At 36.2% G+C, this 27,529-nt stretch overlaps 1 protein-coding gene across 1 annotated transcript in view; it reads left to right on the plus strand.

Moving 5' to 3' along the window:
* Positions 1 to 26,734, plus strand: part of LOC101439015 (UDP-glucuronosyltransferase 2A3-like) — a 41,529-nt gene extending 14,795 nt beyond the window's left edge. Inside the window, 5 exon segments of the mRNA XM_012519275.2 lie at positions 3,297 to 3,445; positions 14,363 to 14,494; positions 17,211 to 17,298; positions 17,765 to 17,984; positions 26,338 to 26,734. Of these exon segments, the coding sequence (XP_012374729.2) occupies positions 3,297 to 3,445; positions 14,363 to 14,494; positions 17,211 to 17,298; positions 17,765 to 17,984; positions 26,338 to 26,734 (986 nt within the window).
* Positions 26,735 to 27,529: the final 795 nt, after the last annotated feature.

Here is a 27,529-nt window from a genome sequence, read left to right on the forward strand (position 1 = left end):
GTCACCTAACAGGGAGATGAAGATGGTCAACCACCACACCAGGGAACCGAGAGTACCTACAACTGCAAGCAGGAGAATCCTATCCATCAGTGATGTGGGATCTAAGCCCCCTCTCAATATAGAGGTGGAGTGGACGTCACAATCCCAGGGTCCATAGGATGGAGGAATAAAACATGGATTAAAGTGGATTTACTGGTATTCTACTATAGAACTATTGTGCCTCTAGCAATGGAAGAAATTGTATCATTGATGCAGAGAAAGTGGCCACAGGAGTTGCAGAGGGCAGGGAGAGGGAAGAAGAGATGTGATATGTGATTCTGGACTTGGAGTTGTCTTAAATGATATTGCAGGGTCAGATGCTGGATATTATATACCCTGCCATAACCCACTGAATGGACTGGGGGAGAGGGTAAACTATAATGTAAACTATAATCCATGTGATGCAGCAATGCTTCAAAATGTATTCACCAAATGCAGTGAATGTGTCACAATAATGAAAGAGGTTGTTGATGTGGGAGGAGTGGGAGGGTGGGATATGGGGTTTATGGGAACCTCTTATATTTTTTAATGTAACATTTTTTGTGATTCTATGTATCTTTTTTAAAAAGGCAATTAAAAAATAAATATTAAAAAACAGAAATAAAAGTTCGAAATGGCCCACTATTTTCTTTTTAAACCTTTATATTCTTGGTTTATACCCATCCATTTTGTGATCTCATCCTATTAAAGGGTCTTAATTACAAATTTTGAGTTGAAGACTACAAAATTTACATTTCTTTGTGAATTTTCCCCCTGCACTGCAGCCTTATAAATCCAACTGCTTTCTCCAAATCTAAATTTTCTTACTTAAACCTGAGCTCCAGCTCATACCCTACACCAAACATTTTCTTCCTGATAACTTCTCCATTTGCTTTTTTTTTTTTTTTCTTTTGAGCTATCTGGGGTCAAGGATGGAACCCAGAACCTTGTATGTGGGAAACCAGTGCCTAACCACAGAGCCACACTGGTTCCCCCTAGTTGTTGGTTTTTTTGTTTGTTTGTTATGCTTGTTGTTTGTTTTCATTTTTTTTAGGAGGAACCAGGAACCAAACCTAGGATCTCCCATGTGGGAAGCAGGCACTCAACCACTCAAGCTACATCTGCTCCCTCCATTTGATTTAATAGAAATTCAGTTTTAGTTACTCAAATGAAAAGTACAAGCATCAATATGTATCTGACTCTTTTTCTCCTACTCCACACACAATTTGCTATAAAATCCTATCAGCTATGTCATCAAAATGTATCCTGGTTAGAGCTATCATCATTTCCTACCTAAATTAAACTACTTAACTTTGCAGTACAAGCTGCAGTGAAAAAGAGAAAACAGATACCATGTTTTAACCTGCACAGTAGCTTATTCCTCTTGATGTAGATATTCAAATTAAGATAGGAATTTCCTCTTTTAAAGTCATCCAGGTAACCAGAAACTGAATATGTTACTGTGGTATCACTTGAAGTATAGTTTTGCCCATAAGGTTAGGAAAGGACATTTGTATTCTGGACAGAGAGAAGCTTAGAGAAGTGCATATTAAGCAATAGCCTTCTTTAAAGTGCAATAAAATATTGTACATATTAGTTTAGTCACAGGGCTTTGAAAATACCTTAAAAGTTTAGGGTGACTAGGAGAGTTTTTACTAGTTATCCAGAAAGGGAATATGAATTACCTCTGAGAGATTGAAAATTGTAACCCACTGAATTTCTTTTCAGTCTGACTTCCTACAGTAAGGAATTCTGTCATGCATTGACACTGCTCTAGGAATTTCTTTCAGTTAAAAGCCATCTCATGTTACTCACTGTGTAGGTTTAAAGTAATGGATTATTAATAACAGTATTTACTTGATAGCTCAAATTTAATTTATATAATTAACTATTGGTTTTATAGTTAAAAGTATATGCAAAAAATATAATTCAAGGGAAAAGTGTAATGGTCAATTTTAATTTGGTATTCTTGTTGCATAGAGTACCATTCCAAATAAGTCTTATTTATTTAGTTACCAACTTTCAGATACTCTTCAAATTTATTCTCTCTTATTTTGATCCCCTTCATAATTTTCATTATGGATGGCTGATTTTAATACAATAATATGGATAATGATTTTAACTCAAACTTTCTTAAAATACAATCTAAATGTCATACATATCAAAATCACCAGGAGATTGATAATCACAGTTGGTTATCAGATACGTAGATCAAGATATATTAAGGATATAAACACATTGACTCTGAAATGTGAAATTGGATTCTCATCCAAACTCTAACAATCTTGATCTTAGTGTCCTTGGGCAAAGATTCTTCATTATTCTACACTATTGGACTGTATGACCTCAGGCATAACTCCAAACTCTAAAATGTGACAACACTAAAAAGATGCTGTCCCTTCTGGCATTTATGTGACAACCAACTGAGTTTTTCTTTTCTTTCTCTCAATTATATGAAATGTTTCCTACATACTGAAACTATTTAACTGGTAATTTGTAAATGTAGTTATTTTCTTAATTCCTAAGAATGATAACTAGAATATGTCCCCCCTTTAAAAACATCATTTGAAGACAAAATAAAGTAAGCATGTGATAAGAGAGTGTTCATGTGTAATGTAAATTTGAAAAGGGAGTCAGCGTGGATGTGAATTATGCAGGAATTTGTTATTAAGAAAATACCCTTCAATAGAAATGATGGAATAAGATGAGACTGTTAGGTGGAATCTTTCAAACATATGAGGCAGAGTATATTCTTAACTGGGATTGGAAACTACTGAGAGTTGATTTGGTAAAGATATGTTGTGGTTAATCTATCATCTGTAAATTAGTCAAAGGTTTTTTTTTTTAAAGTAATAAATCCACCAATATCTTGGCATTGTAGTTAAAGTTTAATTGAATTTATTGTGATGATAGTACACTTACATATAGCTATTCTTTTTACCCAAAATTCCATCCTCCCTCCTTCTCTTTCTCCTGTCTTCTCTTCTTCTCCATATACCTCTTTCTCTATTTCTTCCACCATCCTGTCCTCCCTCCTCCATCCTTCTTTCCTATTTTCTTTCTTTTCATCATTTTCTATCTTTATTTCTTACTTATTTACATTTCTCCTTTAATAGTTTCCTCAGTAGAGCTCTAACACACCCTTGCTTTTTATATCAAGAACCCCTGAACTTCTATCTTTATTTTCCTTTCATAGTTTATGACAAAAGTAGTGGTACAATTGTTCCCATTTATCTCCTATGGTAATTCTTCAATCCACCATTTGTCATTTATTCTAGGAAGACCCACTACATTATGTGAGACTATGGGGAAAGCTGAAATGTGGCTAATCCGAACATACTGGGATTTTCAACATCCTCATCCATACTTACCTAATTTTGAATTTGTTGGGGGATTGCACTGTAAACCTGCCAAACCCTTACCTAAAGTATATCTAATGAATTGGAGAATTTTATAAACCTTATAATGCTATACTTGATCCTTATTTTCTCCTTCCTTCCTTCCTCCCTCCACCCCCACCCTGGTCACTTGTGATCGCTGTCTGCTCCACATGTCCATTCACTGCATGTTCTTCTATGTCTGCTTGTCTTCTCTTCTCAATTTATCTTTAGGAGGCACTGGGAACCAATCCTGGAGCCTTCTGATATGGGAGAGAGGCACTCAATCCTTTGAGCCAACTTAGTTCCCTGGTTTATTGTGTCTCTCTGTGTTTCTTTTTGTTGTGTCATATTGTGCCAGATCTCTGCACTGGGTGGGCCAGCCACACAGATCAGCTTGCTTTTCACCAAGAGGCCCTGGGAATCAAACCCGAGACCCTCCTTATGGTAGATGGGAGACCAATTGCTTAAGCTGCATCTGCTTCCCAATCCTTATTTTCTTTTAAAGATCACTGCCTTTATTGCAGACACGTGTAACTTTGGATTGCCATTTGGTTCTATTTTCCAGGTCACAGCTGCTATTATGAGTAATATTACATATGTTAGTCATTACATTGAAATGTTAGTCAGTAGAATGACATGGACACTCCATAAAAACGTCCTTATGGCTTATACTCAGGCATTCAAATGGAAGTCTATGAACCTACATGCACAGAAATCACCAGGAGACTAACAAGCATGACAGAATTCTGAACAAGGGTATTTACCATGATAGGAAAGAAATGAAAGTGCTTTCACAAGAACTTTGGGTTAGATCCACAGATTTGGTGAGTAAGAGGAAGTAAGTATTGAGGGTAGATATGGTTTCCACATGGACTCCTCAATTTCCATAGGGGAGGTTTATTTGGATTCTGGTGAATTTTACTGAGATAGGAAATGCTTATGGAAAAAGTTGTTTGAGTTGAGGATGATGAGTTCATTATGGACTCAGTTACTGTAGGGGAACAAAACAATTTTCAGGTAGACTTTCTAGAAATCTTTTGAAGAGGACCGTAGAACTAGATTGAGATTCATCAGCATAAAAGTAAAAGTGATAGAAGTGAAAGAGCCAAATGTTGGATTGGTTCTTTATCAGAGCTACTTTTTTGTAGTGCAAAGGAAATTATATACCATACAACAAAATATATGTGTAAAGTGCCAGGAATGTTGGAAGGCAACAGCATTGAGAATCAAAAAGAGAAAAAAAAAAGCAGGATAAGAATACTGTAATTATCAATAGGTAGTAAGAATAAAGATCCTAATAATTGGATGGTGGGAAATCTCTTTAGGAATGTATCAAGGTAAATGGAAAGTCCCTTAGTTCTTTATATGATCAGATGCATATTGATATCATTTCAGGATTCTGAATATCCTTTTCTTACCAGAGAAGCTATAGCTGCAAACCAAGCTCTACTGAGAGTTGGCATTAGAGGACACAATAAACCACTACCCAACTGGACATACAGGAGATGTGACATTATCCATGGCTCTCCAGATCATCTCTCTTTCCAAACTATGATGCTTCTCTCCTTCAATATCCCAACTCACTCACCCACCCCCATATATATGATCACATCACAGAGATTTCATGATTCCACAAAAGCATATCAGATAAGTGAAGCAAAAGGGAGAAAATTATACCCTTTCAAATTTAATTTACATATTAATATAGAAGTTTGGGCAGTCTGAATACCAGTGAAGGTGTTTTAATTTGCTACCATTGTTGGAAGCAAAATAACAGAAATGGGTTGGCTTTTATAGTTGGAATATATTTTAGGTAAGATCTTACAGTTCTGAGGCTGTGAAAATGTCCAAATCAGGGTATCAGAGATGCTGCCTCACCAGAGTCAGCTACTGCTCATCCTGGACGCCTGCCATATGGCAAGACACAATGGCAGACATGCTGGTCTCTGCCTTCTCCACCAGGAAGCTTCCTCCCTGAACTCAGATGTGTGCTAAAAATCATATGGCAGGGCTCATGTCTTCAGTCTTGGGCTGCTCTATGAGACTGCCTTCTCAGAGGCCTCTTTCCTTGCTTCTGTGCACCACTGATTCCAGCCCCCAGCCTCTCTCTCAGTCTTTTAGGGCTTCTCTAGTGCTCTCTCACATGGCAGGGTAAAATGGCAGGTGTCTTTCTCTCTACATGTTTCTGTTTTCAGTTCTCATTTTATATAAGACTTTAGAAGATGGTGGAGACCTAACTGAGTCACACCTCACTGATGTAATTCAATCAAAGGTCCTAGGAATGTAATCAAAAGGTGATCTAACCAAAAGTTCCCTTAACTTAATCAAAGTCAATCAAAGTGTCCTACACCCACAGGAATGAATTCATTCAAAGAATGTGATCTTCTCTAAGATTCACAAAACTTCAAACTGTCATACATGGTTTATAATTCTTCTGTATGATTTATGTCAGTCAATGAATACACAAAATAAAAATAACACTGGGATATAGTGAAAGCAGTTCTAAAATTCAAATGACACATATGTATGTTTTTATATTCATTTGTATGCAAACACACACACACACAAATACACACATTTTTTGGGGGATAGATGAATCAAAATAGTTAAAACGACAATTTCTGAAACTTCAGAGATGTTCCTCTAACATTAACCAAGCTGAGAAATGGCACTCTACTTTCACCTTTATATTTTTTAATCCCCTAATTATTTTAATATATGTTAATAGAGAAACATGGCAATTCCAGAGGTGCTACAGTTGCATAGGGAATGTAGGCACATTTCTAGAGGATACCAGTCACATAGATTATAATGTGAATGACTCCAAACCCAGAAGCTGAAGTGCCAAACTTTGAAACATTAAGTGATGCCATAGGAAATTACATGTCAATTCTGGAATAAGACTCAAATTAAAGCATGAAGCCAGTTTTCCACTCAGATGGGAGATTTTTAGATCAGGAGGGCAAAAAAGCACTGTCTCGTAATATTTTTTCATGCTATAGCAGCTATAGCAACATTAATCATTTTATACTCTTTGAAAATGTTATTAAATGTTCCATTGCTAACAAATTTCTTCTTAGCCTGACTAAGAGAAAGTATAAGTTGGAAAACACATAATACTGAAACTCCATCTGAAAGGAGGAATGAACAATTTTGTAATAATTTATTTGATGAAGAATAGTTGGCTAATAATTTCAGAAGCCCACTTCAGGACCCATCCTTGGGCTTGCTTCCAAGTAATATTTTTACAAGTTTAAAAGCAACTGGGAAGGTGGGGCAAGATGGCATTTGAATGAGTGCACCTCATAATCTCTTCTGCAAAGAAGCGGCTGAGTAGGGTTGGAGTCCTGCTGGACCAGGCTGTTTTGGGTGCTTGCAGGGCAGGAGGTGTCTGGACGCCAATTTAGTGGGACAGTGACAGAGGAGATTCTTGCAAGAGGTAGAATTTTGGGTCTCTTTCATGGAGGTTGAGGCTGTGGGCGGGACCCTTCCCCTGGGGCTGGCAGCCTGGGGACGGAGATTCCTGAAGGCTTTGAAGTGCTGGGGAGTTCCAAAGTCCTGAGCGGGCTGTTTTGGGGGCTTGCAGAGTGTCTGGAAGTCGATTTGGTGAGACAGTGATGGAGGAGATTCTTGCAAGAGGTGGAATTTGGGGTTTCTGACACGGAGATCAGAGGTTCTGTGTGGAGCCCCTCCCCCTAGGGCTGGCAGCCAGGCCATGGCGATCCCTGGGATCTTTGTTGTGTGGGGTGTTCTCAAACCCTGAGCAGGCTGTTTCAAGGGCTTGCAGGGCAGGGAGTGTCTGGATGTTGATTTGGTGAGACAGTGATAGAAAAGATTCTTATGAGAGGTGGAATTTTGGGTTTCTGACATGGCAGTCAGAGGTTGCAGGTTGGGCCCTTCCCCCTACAGCTGGCGCCCAGCTGTGGGGATCCCTGAAGGCTGTGTTGTGCTGTGGTGCTCCCAGGCTCCCTGTTAAATGGATGCATGGTTCCCAGGTCTGTGTCCCCTAAAGCCTGGTGGCCCATGCTTCAGAGACACACACACATTGAGTCTGCAATATCACTTGGAGGAAATTGCAGACATATGCAAAAAGATAACAGATATGATGGTGATGAACGCCACAGTTCAAGAAATCAAAAATACACTCTCAGCAAATAGCAGCAGATTAGAAGAGGCAGAGGAGAGAATTAGTGATGTGGAAGACAGTACATCTGAAATCAAACAGATAGTAGAACAGATCGACAAAAAGATAGCAAAAATCCAGCTAGGACTTAGGGACCTGAATGGCAATGCAAAATGCACAAACATATATATTATAGGCATCCCAGAAGGAGAAGAGAAAGGAAAGGGGACAAAAGGGGTATTGGAGGAAATAATGGCTGAAAACTTCCCAAATCTACTGAAAGAGATGGACGTACATATCCGGGAAGCACAACGCACCCCAAACTCCATAAATCCCAACAGACCCACCCCAAGACATATACTTGTCAAATTTTCCAATTCTCAAGATAAAGAGAAAATTCTAAAAGCAGCAAGAGAAAAGAGAACCGTCACATACAAGGGAGGCTCCATAAGATTAAATTGCTGACTTCTCATCTGAAACCATGGAGGCAAGAAGGCAGTGGTATGATATAGTCAAGCTACTAAAAGAAAAAAAATTCCAACCAAGAATACTCACCCAGCTAAGTTAGGATTAAAAAATGATGGAGAGTTCAAAATATTCACAAATAAACAAAAATTAAAAGAGTATGCCAACAAGAACCCTACCCATTGAGAAATACTAAAAGGAGTTCTGCAGGAAGAGAGAAAAAAACAGGAGAGGCAGAGTTGGAGGAGAGTGTAAGAGCAACAGAAAAGACAAAAAGAGAAGGAAAAAGCAAACAAACAAAATATGACAACCACAAGTCCAAACAAAATATGGTTAACATAAATAATTCCTTGAAAGTAATAAAACTGAATGTCAATGGATTAAACTCACCTGTCAAAAGATTCAGACTGGAAGATTGGATAAGGAAATATGACCCATCTATATGTTGTCTGCAAGAAACACATCTTAGACCCAGAGATTCATGGAGGTTGAAAGTGAATGGCTGGAAAACAATCTTACAAGCAAACAATAACCAAAAAAGGCAGGAGTAGCTATATTAATATCAGACAAAATAGACTTTAAATGTGAAACAATTGTGAGAGACAAAGATGGATACTACATAGTAGTGAAAGGGATAATCTTTCAAGAAGAACGAACAATCATAAATATTTATGCTCCTAACAAGGGCGCCTCCAAATACATGAGGCAAACACTGGAATAACTAAGTGAAAGAATAGATGCCTGTACAATTATAGTGGGAGACTTTAATACACCACCATCAACTTTGGAAAGAACATCTCAAAAGAGAATCAATAAAGAAACAAAAACTTTGAACAGTATATTAGAGAAGCTGGATCTAATAGACATATACAGATCATTACACCCAAATATAGCAGGATATACATTTTTCTCAAGTGCACATGGATCATTCTCCAAAATAGACCATAGGCTAGGCCACAAAGAAAGGCACAATGAATTCAGAAAGATTGAAATCATACAAAATAATATCTCTGACCACAGTGGAGTGAAGCTGGAAATCTGCAAGGGCCAGAGACCCAGATTTCACACCAAGATATGGAAGTTAAATGACACACTCATAGAAAAACAGTGAGTCAAAGAGGAAATCTCAAAAGAAATTAATAACTACCTTGAAACTAATGAAAATGATAACACAACATACCAAAACTTATGAGATTCAGCAAAAGCAGTACTGAGAGGGAAATTTATAGCCATAAGTACATACATCAAAAAAGAAGAAAGAGCAAAAATTAAAGAACTAACTGCACACTTGGAGGAATTATTAAAAAAACAACAAAGTAACCCCACAGGAGGAAAAAAGAAAGAAATAACAAAGATAAGAGCAGAACTAAATGAAATAGAAAATAAGAAAGCACTTGAAAAGATAAACAAAACCAAGAGCTGGTTCTTTGAGAAGATCAATAAAATTGACAAACCCTTAGCTAGACTAACAAAGAAAAAAAGAGAAAAGATGCAAATACACAAAATAGGAAATGAGAAAGGAAATGTCACCACTGACCCCACAGAAATAAAGACTATCATAAGAGGATACTTTGAAAAACTATATTCCAACAAAAATGACAATTCAGAGGAAATGGACAAATTTCTAGAAACACATGAGAAGCCTATATTGATGAAAGAAGAAATTGATGATCTCAACAAACCAATCACAAGTAAAGAGATAGAATCAGTCATTAAAAACCCCCAACTAAGAAGAGCTCAGGGCCAAATGGCTTCACAGGTGAATTCTACAAAACATTATGGAAAGAACACCAATCTTGCTGAATCTCCTCCAAAAAATTGAAACAAAAGGAACATTACCTAATTCATTCTATGATGCCAACATTACCCTAGTGCCAAAGCCAAACAAAAACACCACATGAAGGGAAAATTACAGACCAATTTCTCTAATGAACCTAGACGCAAAAATCCTCAACAAAATACTTGCTAATCGTATCCAACACATTAAATGAATTATACACCATGACCAAGTGAGATTCATTCTGTGTATGCAAGGATGGTTCAACATAAGAAAATCAATCAATGTAATACACCATATAAACAGATGGAAGGAAAAAAAAATCACATGATTCTATCTATAGATGCAGGAAAAGCATTTGACAAAGTACAGCAACTAGAAACAACAAAAAACTAGAAAAACTAGCTATGAAATTTATCTGGAAAGGAAAGAGGCCCTGAATAGCCAAAGACATATTGAAAAAGAGAAACAAAATTAGAGGAATCACACTACCTGACTTCAAAACATACTACAAAGCTACAGTAGTGAAAACAGCATGGTATTGGCACAAGGATAGACACACAGATGGAACCAAACTGAGAGTTCTGATATAGATCCCTCATATATATAGTCATATAATATTTGATAAAGCCACCAAACTCTCTCAACTGGGAGAGAATGGCCTCTTCAACAAATGGTGCCTTGAGAACTGGATATCCATATGTAAAAGAATGAAAGAGGATTACCATCTCACACCTTATACAAAAATCAACTCAAGATGGATCAAAGACCTAAATATAAGAGCCAAGACCATAAAGACTTTGGAAAGCAGTGTAGGGATGCATATACAAGACCTTGTAATAGGAAATGGCTTCAGGAAATTCACACCAAAGCATGAGCAGTAAAAGAACAAATAGATAAATAGGATTTCCTCAAAATTAAAGCCTTCTGCACCTCAAAGGGGCTTGTCAAGAAAGTGAAAAGAGAGCCTACACAATGGGAGAAAATATTTGGTAACCATATCTCTGATAGGAGACTTATATCCTGCATATATAAAGAACTCCTATATCTTGAAAATAAAAAGGCAAACAACCCATTTAAAAATGGGAAAAAGATTTAAACATACATACAATGGAATACTACTCAGCTTTAAGAACAAATACATTACAAACACACGTGATAACATGGATGAATCTTGAGAACCTTTTGTTGAGTGAAGCAACCCAGGCATTGAAGGACAAATACTACATGACCTAATTATATGACATAAATAAACCAAGCTGCCTCAGAGAGCTAGAGACTGGATGATAGGCTTAAAGGAAAATGGGGAGTAAAGGAAGGATATATGCTGACACCTACATGGGTGAAATCTATGATAATCTGGAGATAAGTATTTGTACAAGGAAGGGATAAAATGGGGGTATAGGGTTACCTTTGGGTTGGGCTTTGTGAGCTTGAGGGGGGCTAGGGATAGGAGGATGGGTAATATTGCCCAAGAAATTGGGGGGAGGGTGGGGCAACATATGAACATAGGAGAGTGTCAGGTATTTGGTTGAGAGTATAATGCTGAGAAAACTTTTTCAAAAATATAATCAGGAAGGTTACCTATTTAAGATGCTTAAAGGGGATAATCCAACACAGGGCAGGCTCCTAGGGAGTATGTGAATGCTCAATTTGCCATAGTGAGTTATATCATTCGATAGAGACCCATATAATAAGAGTGAAGGTATACCCACATCCTGGGGAGGACTGATGTTCTCAAATAGAGGGAATTGTATCTCTCGAGAAAAATGGTGGCTCCCAGTGCATTAGGGCAGTTGAGCATGTCAAGCCCTCAACACTGTTGCAAGTATCTCTGAAAATGGCCCTTCAAGCAATGAAGATTGACTGTCACTGTGGGCCCTAAGGGCAGGGGGAAAGAGATATTGAATAGATGGAACCAATGTAACTATGTGGACAATAGAAGTGTTCTGCAAGTGCAGGCAAGGATGGATATAAGACATGTTAAATTACACCAAAAATATATAGGGGCTGATAGGCTAAAATAAATCATAATGTAAAACATAACATAACTAAAAATTTAGAAAATTGTATAGTCTAAAATATAAACCACAATGTAAACCCAAATGTTACTTTATTTGAAAGCTATTGTCTCAATAGCTATTGTCTCAATATTGTCTCAATCTGTACATCAGTTTCAGTAAATATAACATGAATATGTAAAAAGATTACTGCTGTGGAAGGGAAAAGGTGTTATGATGGATATGTGGGAGTACTGTATATTGTATATATGAATTACTGTGATCTAAAATTTTCATGAAGATAAGCTTAATAATTAGAAAAAAAAGATAAAGATAGGTAGACACTGAAGAAAAGATGGAAGTAGTTGCCTTGCCAATTTGCATACAGGGCAACACTTATTGCAGTGATGGAAGGCAAAATATCAAAAACAAAGCTTTTGCATTTTTAAATTTTTTGATACCCCAATCTATTTTTACCTTAATTTTTGTAAATTAATATGTATTCTATATCTCACCTTTAAACTCATCACTATATCCCATTTTACTATTAATGGAACCTGGCAATATATCGAGCTTCACTTTTGAAGAAGTTTTGGATCAACAATGGCAGGAGAGGAATACTGGTGTGGGATGTTATTGACAAGGGACACATAGTTGGCAGGGAGTCCTACAGGGCATATATCCAGGGTACATAAAAATGTTTGGATATATTCATAGTGGTTACAATTAAAAACAACAACTGAGGGAGTGCTGAGTTCCTAGCCAGGAGAGCTCTATCACAGTCCCTAAAGGAACAGCAACAATCCCCCAAGTCCAATGGCAAAGACCAAAAAAGAATGAAAGTCCAACAATGAGCTCTTGATACTAATGACTATGCTTATGAGCCTGTGCACCTGAAATAAGAACAAGGCCTAGAGCTGCAGGGTGCCTAAGAGTTACCTCCTGAAAGCCTCCATGTTGCTCAAATGTGGCCAGTCTCGAAGCCAAACTCAGCATGTAAATGTGTTGCCTTCCCCCCAGCATGGGACATGACTCCCGGGGGTGAGCCTCCTTGGCACTGAGGGATTACTACCAAGTACCAGCTGATGACGTAACTAGAAAATGACCTTGAATAAAAGGTTCAACTCGGACCACCAGAATATCTCAGTCTACACATAATACCAGGAGTTAAAAATGCTTTTTGACCTGAATAAAAGGGGGAAATGGAAAGGACAAATGAGTTTATATGGCTATGAGTCTCCAAAAAGAGCTGGAAGGTTATCAGAGGGGTTGCCCTTATGCACACCTCAGCAGAGTCCCAGAGACAGATAAAGTAGATACAACCCCAGGTATTGGTTCTTCTGAGGGCTACAGAGACCCACAGGTTCTATGGTCATGGCAGATGGAGTTCAGTGCCATTCAATTGTCCCTACTTTGGAGTTTGTGTTTCTGTGTGATGGAGCTGGACTCAGATGTGGCCTTTGTCCACAAGTCTCTCCTGTTTCTTTTACCAGATCTGTAGTTGGTGCTGGGGTTTAGTGTATACCCAGGGGACCTGAATCTCTGGACTGACCATGTGATAGCCAGGCCCTGAGCCTCAACAGACTTGCAACTCCTACACTCTGGTTTATTGGATTTACCCCACTCATCTAACAGGGAGGTGAATAAGGTCAACCACCACACCAGGGAGCTAAGACTGCCTACAACTGAAAGCAGGAGAATTGCATTCAGCATCCATGTGAAATCTAAGCCCCCTCTTGATATAGATGTGGAGTAGACACGACCATTCTAAGGTCCACAGGATGGAGGAATAGAGAATGGATTAGAGTGGATTTACTGATATTCTATTCATGAATTATTGTGATTAGTAATCAAAGAAAATGAGGCATTGGTGTGGAGAAAGTGGCCATGGTGGCTGCTAGGGGTAGGGAGTGGGAGGAAGAGATGAGATGTGGGGGCGTTTTTGGGACTTGGAGTTGTACTGAGTGGTGCTGCAGGGACAGTTACCGGACATTGTATGTCCTCCCATGGCCCACTGGGTGGACTGTGGGAGAGTGTGGACTATGATGTGGACCATTGACCATGAGGTGCAGTGGTGCTCAGAGATGTATTCACCAAATGCCATGAATGTCTCATGATGATGGAGAATATTGTTGTTATGGGGGGAGAAGTGGGAGTATATGGGGACCTCATATTTTTTAAATGTAATATTATAAAAATAAAGAAAGAAAGAAAAAGAAATAATCCTATTGCTTAAAAAAAAAGAAACAAAAATCAGAAAAATAAAAATAAAATAAAAGCAACTTGTTTGATAAGTAAATTTAAACCTAGGTGATAATTGCATTCACCAATGTGGAAAAGAGTTACCCCCTTATCACCTATTGATACGTATAATGATTTGATTTAATGCTTTTCCTGGTAATTATTGATTATATATTTAAGCCATAAGTATTATAGATATGTTTATTCCTTAAGAAATTAAATATTTCTACTTTTAGTAGAGCCTTTCTAAAATAGTTTTTATACTTTGGTTGACTTTCCAATTAAGAAATGAAGGTGAACATTATTTTTTTTCCTTTGATGTTGTACCTTTATAATACAGACTTGTTTTTCTCTTCAGGAAATGGAAGAATTTGTCCAGAGCTCTGGTGAAGATGGTGTTGTGATATTTTCTATGGGCTCAATGATCAAAAATTTCCCAGAAGATAAGGCCAATCTCATTGCCTCTGCCCTTGCCCAGATACCTCAGAAGGTTCATTCAACCATTTATTTTCCTGGATATCATTTTATATTCTTAAAAAGGGTCACCTTTCTTCCAATTTCAATGACACTTTCATCTTCTCTTTCTAAGATCTCATCGGAAGTATCCTTTGCATCCATATTTCTATCGATAGTTTTGTCAAAGCATTCTAGGCTTTTTCTATTAAACCTCAAAATTCACAATTTTCACAGCCTTTACCATTACCCAACTCCAAACCCGTTTCCACATACTAGGTATTTGTAATAACTACACCTTACTCTGCTGCCAAAAACTGTTTTAGTGCCTGGCTATAAAAACAATAATCATGTAATGTTTGGATTAGCCACAGGAATTTATTGGCTTAGAGTTTTGATGTTAGAATTCCAAATGACAAAGTTATCAATTGATGTTTTCTCCCAGAAATTGGCATTCTAGAGCTAGCTGTTGACAATTCTTGGTTCTTAGCGCTTCTGTCATATAGCAATGTACATTGGGCTTCTCCTAGTTCTCTGAGTCCTACTGCCTTCCAGCTTCTTCTGATGCTTTTCTCTCTTTGTGTCTGAATTTTAATCTGCTTTGAAAGAATGGGATTACATAAAAGGATTAAGGCACATCCTGATTCAGTTTAGCCACACCATAAATGAAGTAACCTTATTAAAAGTTTCTACTTACAATAGATTCATGTCCATGTGTTTTACTGGGCTATATAGCCACAAGTCACCACAAGCAACTATAATGATTGGAAAGAGAGTTTGGTCAGTGGTGCTCCTTAGAGATGAATGTGGGAAATCATTATAGAATTAGCATAACTATTAGTACAAGAGCATTGAGCAAAATTCATGAAATATTAAAATTGTGTTTTCCAAGGAACATTTGACCATTTGTCTACTCAGCGTTGGAATTACTGGGGAAATGTATTTCTGTAGTCATTTTTTAAAAACACAATAGACATGAACACATTAGACCCATGTGAAAATTTCAGTATTTGAAAATAAGGTTTCATTTTACTATTCCCAAAAGTTCTGAAGTATTTTAGCTCCAAGGTCTGGGAAATGGAAGCTGAAATGACTAAGAATGGAGAGGAATTATGCTTGGAATATATTCTATACCTCCAGACTTTCTTAGAGAAGTGTAGTTAGCTTAGAAGTAACAGTTTATATTCATTCAGTTTTTTGGCACAGAGATTTCTACAGTTAAAATTCATGTAAAATCTTAATATTATCATCAAACAATATACATTTTCTTATTCATAATGTTCAATTAATCTTATATTGCTGTCATGCTTTTCTAGATTTAAACACTCTGGGTACTGATTTTCCTGAAATATTCAAGGGTTCTTTTTTGTTTGTTTTAACAAATCAGTTTTATTGATGCATATTAATAAAGCATAAATCCATCCAAAGTGTACAATCAGTGGTATTTGGTATTATCACATATTGTGCATTCATCACTTCAATCATTATTAGAGCATTTTCATTATTCCAATAATAATAATAAAACAAAAAACAGACAAACAAAAAGCTTACCACCTCTCAGTCTCTATAATTCTCCTGCCATGGGTAGCTGTTCTGCTTCCATCTCTCTAGTTTATTTGTGTTTACATTTTGTAAAAACAGTCTATATATATATGCAGTATTACCAAAGACTCTTTTTATTTATATATTTTGTAAAAGCACATGAAACTCATGCTACTTGAGTATGTTAAAACGTTGGTTTTGTGTTTAAATATCTACAGATGAAGGTTTTAGGACATCTATACTTTCTTTTATTATTTAATCTGAATTTAGTCAAACAGATTTCCCAAAGAGTAAAAAAAAAAAACGCTGTAACAAAATTTTCATATCCTGACAAGAAATTTCTTTTAACAATGGAATAAAAGTAAATCCATCCTCTTAGGCTCACTCAAAATATATTTTTAAAGGATTATAAAGGCGGCAAGGGAAGGGAAGAAAGAAAGAGGGAGAGAAAGAGAGAAAAGAGAGAGGAACAAAAGAAAGAAGGGCTGAATGAAACAGAGTGAAAGGGTGAGGCTAAGGAAAGGAGACAGAAAGTAAACTAATCATCCAAATAAGAGACACACAAAATATTAAGCAAATTACATTTATGAAAAGCATTAAATTTCAAACATGAGAATTAGGATGTCCCAGTGACATAAATTACAAATTTATATGGCAGTTATTATCCACAATAAATTTTAACTCCCAACTCTGCTTGATTAAAACGTACTTCTCATTCTCAAATTTCCCTCTTATAACCTCATTACCTAAAGCTTTTAAATGATAAATGGCAAAGTGATTTTATGAAAAAACACTAAAATTGAAACATGAGCATGGGTAGGGCCCAGTGATTTGAATTTACACAAATGTTCATATTTTCTGCAGTAATTTCAAACTTCATACTTCTATTAAACTAGCACTAACTTATTCTTTTCATTCTTCACTTGTAGTCTCACTATTCAAATCCTTTAAGTTATAATTGTCAAAATAATAATACTATACCTCATAGACTTTTGCTAATCCTTTTTTTTAAAGTGGTTTCAAACAATGCTATTTTTTTTTTCACTTAGTTTGCAGCAGTGAAACCTTTGCAGACCCCCTCTCATCTATCACCAGAAGTAGGACAAAAACTATGATTATGTGAATTGTAAATCATTCTAAATGATTTACAAAGCATTAAAATATCACCATCTTGTGTTTTAAGGTAAAAATAAATGCATTTTCTCCCACAGGTTTTATGGAGATACCAAGGAAAGAAACCAAACACATTAGGAGCCAATACTCGGCTCTATGAGTGGATACCTCAGAATGACCTTCTTGGTAAGGCTATGGGGAAGAACAGCTGTAGAGTTGCATGAGGGCCAAGTTGAGGAACTGTTCAATGGCAAATAAATTCAAGATATATTTAATAATTGTAAAGCTTCATATATTGTTTCCTGTTTTAAAACAGATATAATAAAATAATTTTACACTAATTCTGTAACTTCATGCATCCTATGATTGGCTTCAGGGTTTCTTCAGTTCAGACTCATTACTCTTCAAGACTCAGGCTCAGTTCTGATACCCTCTCTCCAAAAAAACCTTCCCTGACAATGCAAAGGTATTAAGTCACTCTTTTCCTAGGTTGCAATTTTCTGTGTTAGCAATAAGCCATGTTCGTAGCTTGTATAGAAAATGTTTCTTTCCTGAGAGATAAATCTTGTTGTTTATTCACCTTCTGTCTCTGAATTATTTTAACACATCATAATGAAATTCTCCCCCACTTCTCACCCAACCCTCAAACTAGGTCATCCCAAAACTAAAGCTTTTATCACTCATGGAGGAATGAATGGGCTCTATGAAGCTATTTATCATGGTGTCCCTATTGTGGGAATTCCTATGTTTGCTGATCAGCCTGCTAACATTGCTCACGTGAAGGCCAAAGGAGCAGCTGTGGACATGAACTTCAACACAATGACAAGTGCAGATTTGCTCAGAGCTTTGAAAACAGTCATTAATGAACCTTCGTAAGTATTCCTGCTTTCTAAAGGGTCACCACATATGTGTTAAGCGTCATAGTGGAAAATGCCTTGGCTTAACCAGGAGGGTCAGGCCCAGTAGGACCCCTTGATTTTTCTCGAGGCCTCTGGCACACTGCACCCTTCTCATAGCCTAAAGCTGCAGATTTGTGCTCTAGTCATAGAAACACTCTTCAGGGAAGGCTTCTTCAGAAACCTGATGCATTAAATATCTGTAATTCTTAGAAAACAGATGGTTGTTCTATAGATAGAGAATTGGAGGAACAGGAACCACATCCCCCAACCAGGCAATGGGCAGCATCTCAAGGAGTCTGCACACCCCTCAGCCCTACCTTCCTAACTCACGGAAGGAGAGTGTGTGAAAGCATGAGGCTAAACTGGACGGCAGCAGGCAGGGCTCTGTTGGTTCAACTGGCTTCTCACCTGCAATCCCTCAGGCCTTGCCCAAGGGTAAACTGTCCTTAGATGCTGACAGTGACCCTTGGAAAACCTGGGTGTGTGATCTGAGCTTTCCTTGGCAGGAATAAACAATGCAAACGAGAGTTTTTCAGTCTGTTCTTAAAAGCAAAATGTAATTTTTATAAATGGTTCATTTTCAAGTAACCACCATAGTATGACAAATATAAATATCACTTTTTTGTTTTGTTTCACAAACTAAATGCTTTACTGAAAATGAAATAAAAATGAAGACCTCAGATATTCCGTCGAATTATTTTAAAAATAAATATTTAATATTATGGCTGTTATAAATTCTCAGGTTTTTCCCAGAAAGATTTGTTTAGTTTTGTAAACATATATATATAATATATATAATAAATATACTCTTATTTATATATTATAAACCATTCAGTAAGGACAGAAATGATAGTTTGCCTATGTTTAGCTAATCTGAAATGATCATCATAACTCTGAGTGTAAACCATTCTTAACTATACATGTAATACAGGGGGAGAGAAGTAGATGGAGATGGATTTATAATTTTATAAATATTTATTGGTACTGTATGTGGATCTTTAAATAAATAATATCATTTGATTGAACTGAAAAATGAACTCAAATGAAACTATAAGCTTTACTGAAATTGAGAAACATATACTTATTTTTAATTTCTTCTCTTAAAGAGTTCAATAAGAGAATTAATATGGTAGATTAATGTAATATTTGGGTCATTATTTTTACTTATGCATTTTATATTTAGCCATTATCATCTAAATCAATGCTATAGAAGTAATATAATTCATAATTTCTAATTGCTAATATGGCCATTTTAAATTGTTAGTAAATTATATTTATTAATCTTACATTTGTTAAGTCTTTTTGCTGTATTGGAATGGATTTGATGTTTACCATCATTGTTACAATTAGAGATTCTTTATGCCAAATTATATTTAGATTGATTTCCTTTCTTAGTATTTTATATAGTTTTGTTTAAGAGTCATGTATTTCAATTTTCTGTGATGATGTTTACTAATGCTTGTTTGCTGTGTTTACGTGAAAATAACCACTCAGTATAATATAATTCTCACTTTTTTTTTAAAGATTTATTTTTATTTATTTAATTCCCCTCCCCTTCCCTGGTTGTCTGTTTTCTGTGTCTTTTTGCTGCATCTTGTTTTTTTGTCGGCTTCTGTTGTGTCAGCGGCACGGGAAGTGTGGGTGGCGCCATTGCTCGGCAGGCTGCTCCCTCCTTCGAGCTGGGCGGCTCTCCTCAGGGGCGCACTCCTTGCGCATGGGGCTCCCCCACGCGGGGGACACCCCTGCATGGGGCGGCACTCCTTGCGTGCATCAGCACTGCGCATGGCCAGCTCCACACGGGTCAAGGAGGCCCGGGGTATGAACCGCGGACCCCCCATGTGGTAGACGGACGCCCTAACCACTGGGCCAAAGTCCGTTTCCCTAATTCTCACTTTATCTCCTTCGGAACCTTGTAAATATTACTCATAGACGTCTGTCTTGGAATATTCCTTTAGAATTTTGTGAACTGTCTAGCCATTTTCTTTTATAGTTTTTTTAAAACAAATCGATTTTATTGATAAATATTAATAAAGCATAAATCCCTCCAAAGTATATGCTCAGTGGTATTCAGTACAATCACATAGTTGTGCATTCATCACTTGAATCATTCTTAGAGCATCTTTATTATTCCAGCAACAGTAACAATACTAAAGAAACCAAAAACAACCAACCAAACAAACAAAGCTCATCACCTCTTGATCTCTTTATGCTTCTCCTGTCATACATAGCTGTTTTTCTGTTTCTTTCTAATTTTACATTTGAGAAAACCGTCTTATATATGCAATACCACCCATATTCTTATTTTATATGAGATTTCACTATGTTATACAGTCCCAAATTACATTTTTTAGCTATCCTTCTAGTAATATAAATGTCCTTAGGCTTTCTCTTTTAACAATATAATAGCTCTGGTAGTCACAAACAGCAGGAAGTGCTCTCACCATTTTCATTCATTTCCAAAGATTTAAAAACAACCAAAGCAATTCTGCACAGATTAGCCACCACTTTTCCATTCATTTTATTTTCTGGTGACCTATATTATAATTATTAATTCTATGATTTAACGTAATATATTTAGTTCATAATAGTGCAATCACATACATTTGTCCCTTTGGGTTTAGCTTGCTTCACTCAAAATAATGTCCTCCAGTTTCATGCAGGTTGTCATATGCTTCACAACTCCATTTCTTCTTACCACTGTATAATATTCCATCATGTGCATATACCACAATTTGTTTATCCATTCATCAGTTAATGGACAACTGGGTTGTTTCCAACTTTTGACTATTGTGAATAACACCACCATGAACATCAATGTACAAATGTCTATTTGTGTCACTGCTCTCAGATCTTTGGGGTACATAACTAGCAATGGTATTGCTTGGTCCCATGGCAAGTCTATATTCAACTTCCTTAGGAACTGTCAAAACAGTCCTCCAAAGTGACTGTACCTTCTTACATTTCTACCAACATTGAGTAAGCATTCCTTCTCTTCACTTCCTCTCCAATATTTAGAGTTTTCTGACGTTTTGATAGTGGCCATTCTAACAGGTGTGAAATTATATCTCATTGTATCTTGATTTTCATTTCCCTAATTGCTAGTGATGTTGAATATTTTTTCATGTGTTTCCTCACCATTTGTATTTCTTCCTTGGACAACCATCTTTTCAAGTTTTTGCCAATTTTTTAAAACAGGTAATTTGTTTTTTTTTATTGTTGAGTTTTATGATCTCTTTATATATCATGGATATTAAACCCTTATCAGATATGTGATTGCCAAATATTTTCTCCCATTGAGTCAACTGCCTTTCATCCTTTTGACAAAGTCCTTTGAGGTAGAAAAGGTTTAATTTTGAGGAGGTCACAGTTATCTATTTATTCTTTTGTTGCCATGCTTTGGGAGTAAGGTTTAAGAAACTACTGAATACCACAAGATCTTTACGAAGTTTTCCTACATTTTTTTCTAGTTTTATGGTTGTTTCTTTTATATTTAGGTCCTTAATCCAGTTTGAATTAATTTTTATATATGGTGTGAGATAGGGGTTCTCTTTCTTTATTTTGGATATGACTATCTAGTCCTCCCAGCACCAATTGTTGAATAGACTGTTCTGGCACACTTTGGTGGGCTTAACTGCCTTGTCAAAAAATCATTTGACTGTAGATCTGAGGGTCTATTTCTGAATTCTCAATTAGATTCCATTGGTCAAAGTGTCTTTCTTTATGCCAGTACCAAGCTGTTTTCCTATTGCAGTTAAGCAATACATTTAAAGTCAGGAAGTGAGGGTCCTCCAACTACATTCTTCTTTTTAAAAACATTTTTGGTTATTTGGGCCCTTTACCCTTTCAAATAAATTTGATTTTTGACCTTTCAATTTCTGCAAAAAAAGACTGTTTTTGTTTTTGGGAGGATTGTGTTGAATCTGTGAATCAGTTTGGGTAGACTTGACAGCTTAATGATATATAGTCTTTCAGTTCATGAAAATGGAAAGTCCTTCCATTTATTTAAGTCTTCTTCAGTTTCTTTTAGCAATGTTTTGTAGTTTTCTGAGTTCATGTCCTTTATGTCCCAAATATTTGAGCTAAGTTTATTCCTAAATATGTTATATTCTTAGTCACTATTATAAATGGAAATTCTTTTTCTGGTTTTCTCCTCATATTGCACATCAGTAGTGTATAAAAATGCTATTGATTTTGATGTGTGAATCTTGTAATCCATCACTTTGCTGACCTCATCTATTTAGACTAATAGATGAGTTTTTTTGTAAGCTTTGTTGTGGATTTTCCAGGATTGTTTAGATACTGGATTATATCATCATCTAACAGTGAACATTTTACTTCTTCCTATTACATCTGTAAGGTTTTTATTTCTTTATATAGCCTAATTTTTCTAGCTAAAACTTGTAGCATAGTATTGAATAACATAGCAGTTTGATATTATTGATGAATTCCAAAAAGTAATAATTGGATTATGTTTGTAAACAGTCCTTTTCCTCTGGTCATATTAGAGTTATTGGACTCAGAGGTTTTACTTTTATTTGGTTAAATAATGATTAAGGCTTTGATTGGGCCACACCAGTAGGACATTGCATCCCTGCCCCTTGGTAGGTGGTGACTCAGGGAAACCACACTGCAGAGAAGGGAGTTTGGAAGTTTTGAGGTGGAGCCCCGGGAAGTAAGCACACAGAGGAACTTGGTTGTGACGAAAGAGAAAAGGCCCTGAGGGGAGAAACAAGCCTTTTGCCTTATAGTCTTCATCTGGCCTTGTGGAGATATCAGAGGAGCTGAGCCTGGAAAGAAGTAAGTCCCATGAAGAGAGAAACCCAGGAAGCCTGGCAACACATGGCAATAGACTTTGGTGAGGGAAATAACTTATGCTTTATGGCCTGGTAACTGTAAGCTTCTACCCCAAATTTATAAAAGCCAACAGATACCTGTTAATTTGCATCAGTATCCCTTTGGCTGACTAATACAAATTATAATGGTGACAGTGGGCATTCTCATCTTGTTCCTATCTCAGCAGGAAAGCTTTCAGTATTTCACCATTGAGTACAAGGCTAGCTGTAGATTTTTCATATATGCACTTTACCATATTGAGAAATTTTCCTCTATTCCTATCTTTTGGAGTGTTTATATCAAGAAAGTTTGCTGTATTTTGTCAAATGCCTTTTCTGCATCAATCGAGAGGATCACATGATTTTTCTTCACTTTATTAATGTGGTTTATCATACTGATTGATTTTTTTGTGTTGAGCTACCCTTGTATAACTGAGATAAAACCAAATTGATTGTGGTAATAATTCTTTTAATGTGCTTTTGGATTCATTTTGCAAGTATTTTGTTGAGGATTTTTGCATCTATATTCATTAGGTATATTGGTCCATAATTTTCTATTTTCATAGTTCAGTCATACCTTGGCAGCTGACTGCTTTGAAACTTGTCCACTTTGGTACTCGATGCATTTTGATGTGAAAATTTTGTCCTGGTTTGTTTCGTACTCAATGCACAAACTTGTCAGGGTCAGTTACATCGTGACTTGCTACACTCTCCAACTGAAAAAGGGTTACACATTAATCATGCAGTAGCTCTTGCCCTGCACACATCCCATTGCAGTCTTAGCTTCTGCGGCCATTTTGTGTATTTTCCTTTTTTTTTTTTTTTTCCTAATTATGCGTCTTAAGAAAACGAGCAGTGATAGCCCTGAACAGAAAAGAAAATTACTTCACATCACCATTGAGAAAAAAAAAAAAGAATAGGTAAATATGAGAACAGTATTCACCTTACTGATCTTGCTAGGGAATACAGTATGCCTAGGACAGTGGTCTCCACCATCATTAAGAATAAACAAACAATATAAAAGCCTGATGTTGTGAAAGGAGTTAAAGCAATAACAAAGCAGCATTCCCAAACATTAGAGGAATTTGAAAAGTTGCTATTAGTTTGGGTAAACAAGAAGTAGTTAGAGAGTGACAGTACATCTGAAGCTCTTATAGACAACATATAGATGGCTCATTTTTTAAAAAACATTCTATCACTCTATATCTTTTGATTGGGGAGTTCAGCCATTAACATTGAATATTACTATTGTAAAAGCATTACTAACTTCATCTACTTTGGCTTTCTGTATTCATATCATAATATTGTCATCTTTTTTATCCTTTAAATTATTCTTCCCAATATTCTTCATTTCTACACTCTTCTCCAATTCTTTTGCCCTTGTTTTTTTTTCCTTTCCAGCTGCAGCACATCCTTGAGTATCTTTTGTAATACTGATCTTTTGGTAACATATTCTATCAGTTTTTGTTTGTCAGTGAAGACTTTGAACTAAACCTCTTTTTAAAGGACAGCTTTGCCAGATATAGAATTCTTGGCTAGCAGTTTCCCTTTTTCAATATCTTAAATATATATACCTTTCTTCTCTCCTTTATGGTTTCTGATAAGAGGTTGGCACTTTATCTTATCAAGATTCCCTTGTATGTGATCTTTTGCTTTTCTCTTGCAGCTTTCAGAATCCTCTACTGATATTTGTCATTCTGAATAGTAGGTGTCCCAGGGTAGATCTATTCAAATTTATTCTGTTTATGGTGCCTTGTCCATTGTAAACATTGATATTTATGTCTTTGACAAGGGTTGGGAAGTTTTCAGTCATTATTTCCTCAAATACTCTTTCTGCCCCTTTCTATTCTCTTTTCCTCTGGGACACTGATAATGCCTATGTTGAGGGTTTCATGTTGTCGTTCAATTCCCTGAGTCCATGTTGCATTTTTTTCCATTCTCTTCTCTTTCTGTTCTCCTTTTTCTACCATACAGATATTTTGTCTTTGAAATCACTAATCCTGTCTTTAAGCAATTCAAATCTGCTCTTATGTGCCTCTAATGTATGTTTAATCTCATCCATTGTGTCTTTCATTCCCATAAGATCTGTTACTTTTCTTTGCAAACTATCAACTTGCTCTTTATATTCACCCAGAGTCTTCTTAATATCCTTTATCTCTAGTCATATTTCCTTTCAATTCTTTGAATTGATTTAGGAGAGGTGTGATTATCATTGATTGTCTTAAACCCTTTATCTCTTCAGAATATTTGGTTCGTTTCTTTGGCTGGGCCATCTCTTCTTGTTTCCCAATATGGCTTGTAATTTTTTACTGCTGTCTAGGTATTTGAATATGTTGACATATTTACTCTGATGGCCAATTTCTCTCTCTTGCCTATTATTATTACTTTTTCTCACAGCTCTTCTTTGATATTTGATTTCACTTATTCTAAATCTTTATTTTGGTCCAGCTTAAATTATCAAAATTGTACCTGGGACTCACTAATCGAACACAGATATTCTCCCAAGGCTTAGAGTACAGAAAGCTCCCAAATCAATTTTTGTCCATGCAATTTCCATACCAGCCAGCAGATGGTGCTCATTGGTGCATCGTTCCATGGAAATAGTTCTCTGTCCATTTTCCTGTGTTTTGGTCTGGCCAGAAGGTGAGATTCAAAGTGGGCCCTGCTGGCTGATTTCACTGAAGAAAAACTCTTGACTCCCCTGTCCTTTCCCCTTGTAACTGCTGACAGGGATGAAGATGCCTGTTCCCCTCTCAGTCAGGTGCAGTGAGCCAGGGGTTTTGCCCTGGATTAATATCATTGTGGTGGAGGTGGGGAGCCCTTTCTGGCCATGGTGGGGTTTCATAAATCACATTTGTTGTTTTGTTTTCTTTTTCTCTCTGTCCCTCACCTTCCTGGGAGTTGTGAACCACTGTCCTAGAATGCTGGCCCACAAAGCAGGTCCCTCAGACAGCTTTTGACCCTTTTTTCCAATGTTTTCATGAGACAGTTGAGCACTGCTTGCCTAATCTGATGTAATCTTCCCACAATTCCCCTCTTTTTATAGTTTTTAAAAAATATATTTTTGAGTGGATAAGGTATTTTTTCTAATTATAAAATTAGTTTTGATATATCCTTATGAATCATATCATTCATTTGCCCCTGAATTATAGTGTGTTCTGACAGCACTGCAACTCAGAATAAAAAATAATTCAATTTACCTCCTCAGAAATTTCTTTTTTGTTTATTATTTATTAGAATAGCTATTTGTTTAAATTTTCATTCTCTACTTCAGTGATATCAAGTTTCAGTTCCCTTCTATTAAAATATTTTGCATTGTCCTCCTCTTTTATTTTCCCTGTAGTTATTCCAATCAATATCTGTCTTAATTCACAGTTATTCTATTACATATTTCCTAAAAATGGTAAATTGACTTTTTTTGCTTGAGCATTATATGCTTTACCTACTTTCTTTTACTTTAGTAGCAACACTAATTTCTATGTATTTGCCTTTAGTTACAAAGAGAACATTATGAGGTTATCAAGAATTCACCATGATCAACCTGTAAAGCCCCTGGATCGAGCAGTCTTCTGGATTGAGTTCGTTATGCGTCACAAAGGAGCCAAGCATCTTAGACCAGCAGCACATGACCTCACCTGGTTCCAGTACCACTCTCTGGATGTCATTGGGTTCCTGCTGGCCTGTGTGGCAACTGCTGTATTCTTGGTCACAAAATGTTGTTTGTTTTGCTGTCAAAAACTTGGTAAAATAGGAAAGAAGAGAAAGATCCTTCCATTTTTGGAAATGCCAAAGTGGGGAAATTTCATTTATTCTCCTCAAAACAAGCTCAATGAAAACATTTCATCTCCTTCCTTTTGTCTGATTTCCCATTCCTTGATGTTAGCCTGGTGATAAAGTCCCAAATTCAACAAGACCATGAACTAATGAGAAAGTCCTAGCTTTCTTTTCCTTTTTTCATGTGTCTTTTCCTTCTTTGTCCCACTTTCCTGACACAGAGGAACTTAAAATATACTATCTATACAGTCAATATTTTCATTTTTTAATCTTAATGTTATGCTGAGTAGCAATATGCTGATTCCTCAAGAATGCCCAATATTTGAGCTGAATTGAAGTGATACAGGAAATGAAGCTGACTAAATATAAAGCAGAGATGCAATACAGATTAGTTTATTAGAAGAAATTAATGATTTCTTTATTTCTTCAAATAAAAATAAACACTTCTTTTTGCCATACATTGCTAGAAGTGATAATAACTGTGATAGGGAGTCATAGTAGGAAAGGTTTACAGTATTTACATGTTGCTCCTTTCTATTAACTTGGTCTATGTTTCAGCCTTAAACTAACAAATATTCTTGTGTTACCCATGTGAAAGAGACAGTTCTGGGCAATGCTTTCAAAGAATAAAGAGAATCAATGAGTCTTTTTTTTTTTCTACAGGGAGAGAATATCAGTAACTTGTTCAAAGTGAACATATAATATTCTGAAATATATATAAATATTTATCAAATATTTTACTTATATAAGTTCTAATCAACAGTACATTACATTTAAAAATCACTAATAACCATATCTCTAATCACTACATATATTTAAAGTTATAATTAACTGAGAAAAAAATAATCTGAAATTAAGATCATTATTTTGTCTTATGGCCTCTATATTCTACAAGGTAAATTCAAATACTTT

This window comes from Dasypus novemcinctus, chromosome 1 (genome assembly GCF_030445035.2).
Source record: "Dasypus novemcinctus isolate mDasNov1 chromosome 1, mDasNov1.1.hap2, whole genome shotgun sequence".
Taxonomy (NCBI): domain Eukaryota; kingdom Metazoa; phylum Chordata; class Mammalia; order Cingulata; family Dasypodidae; genus Dasypus; species Dasypus novemcinctus.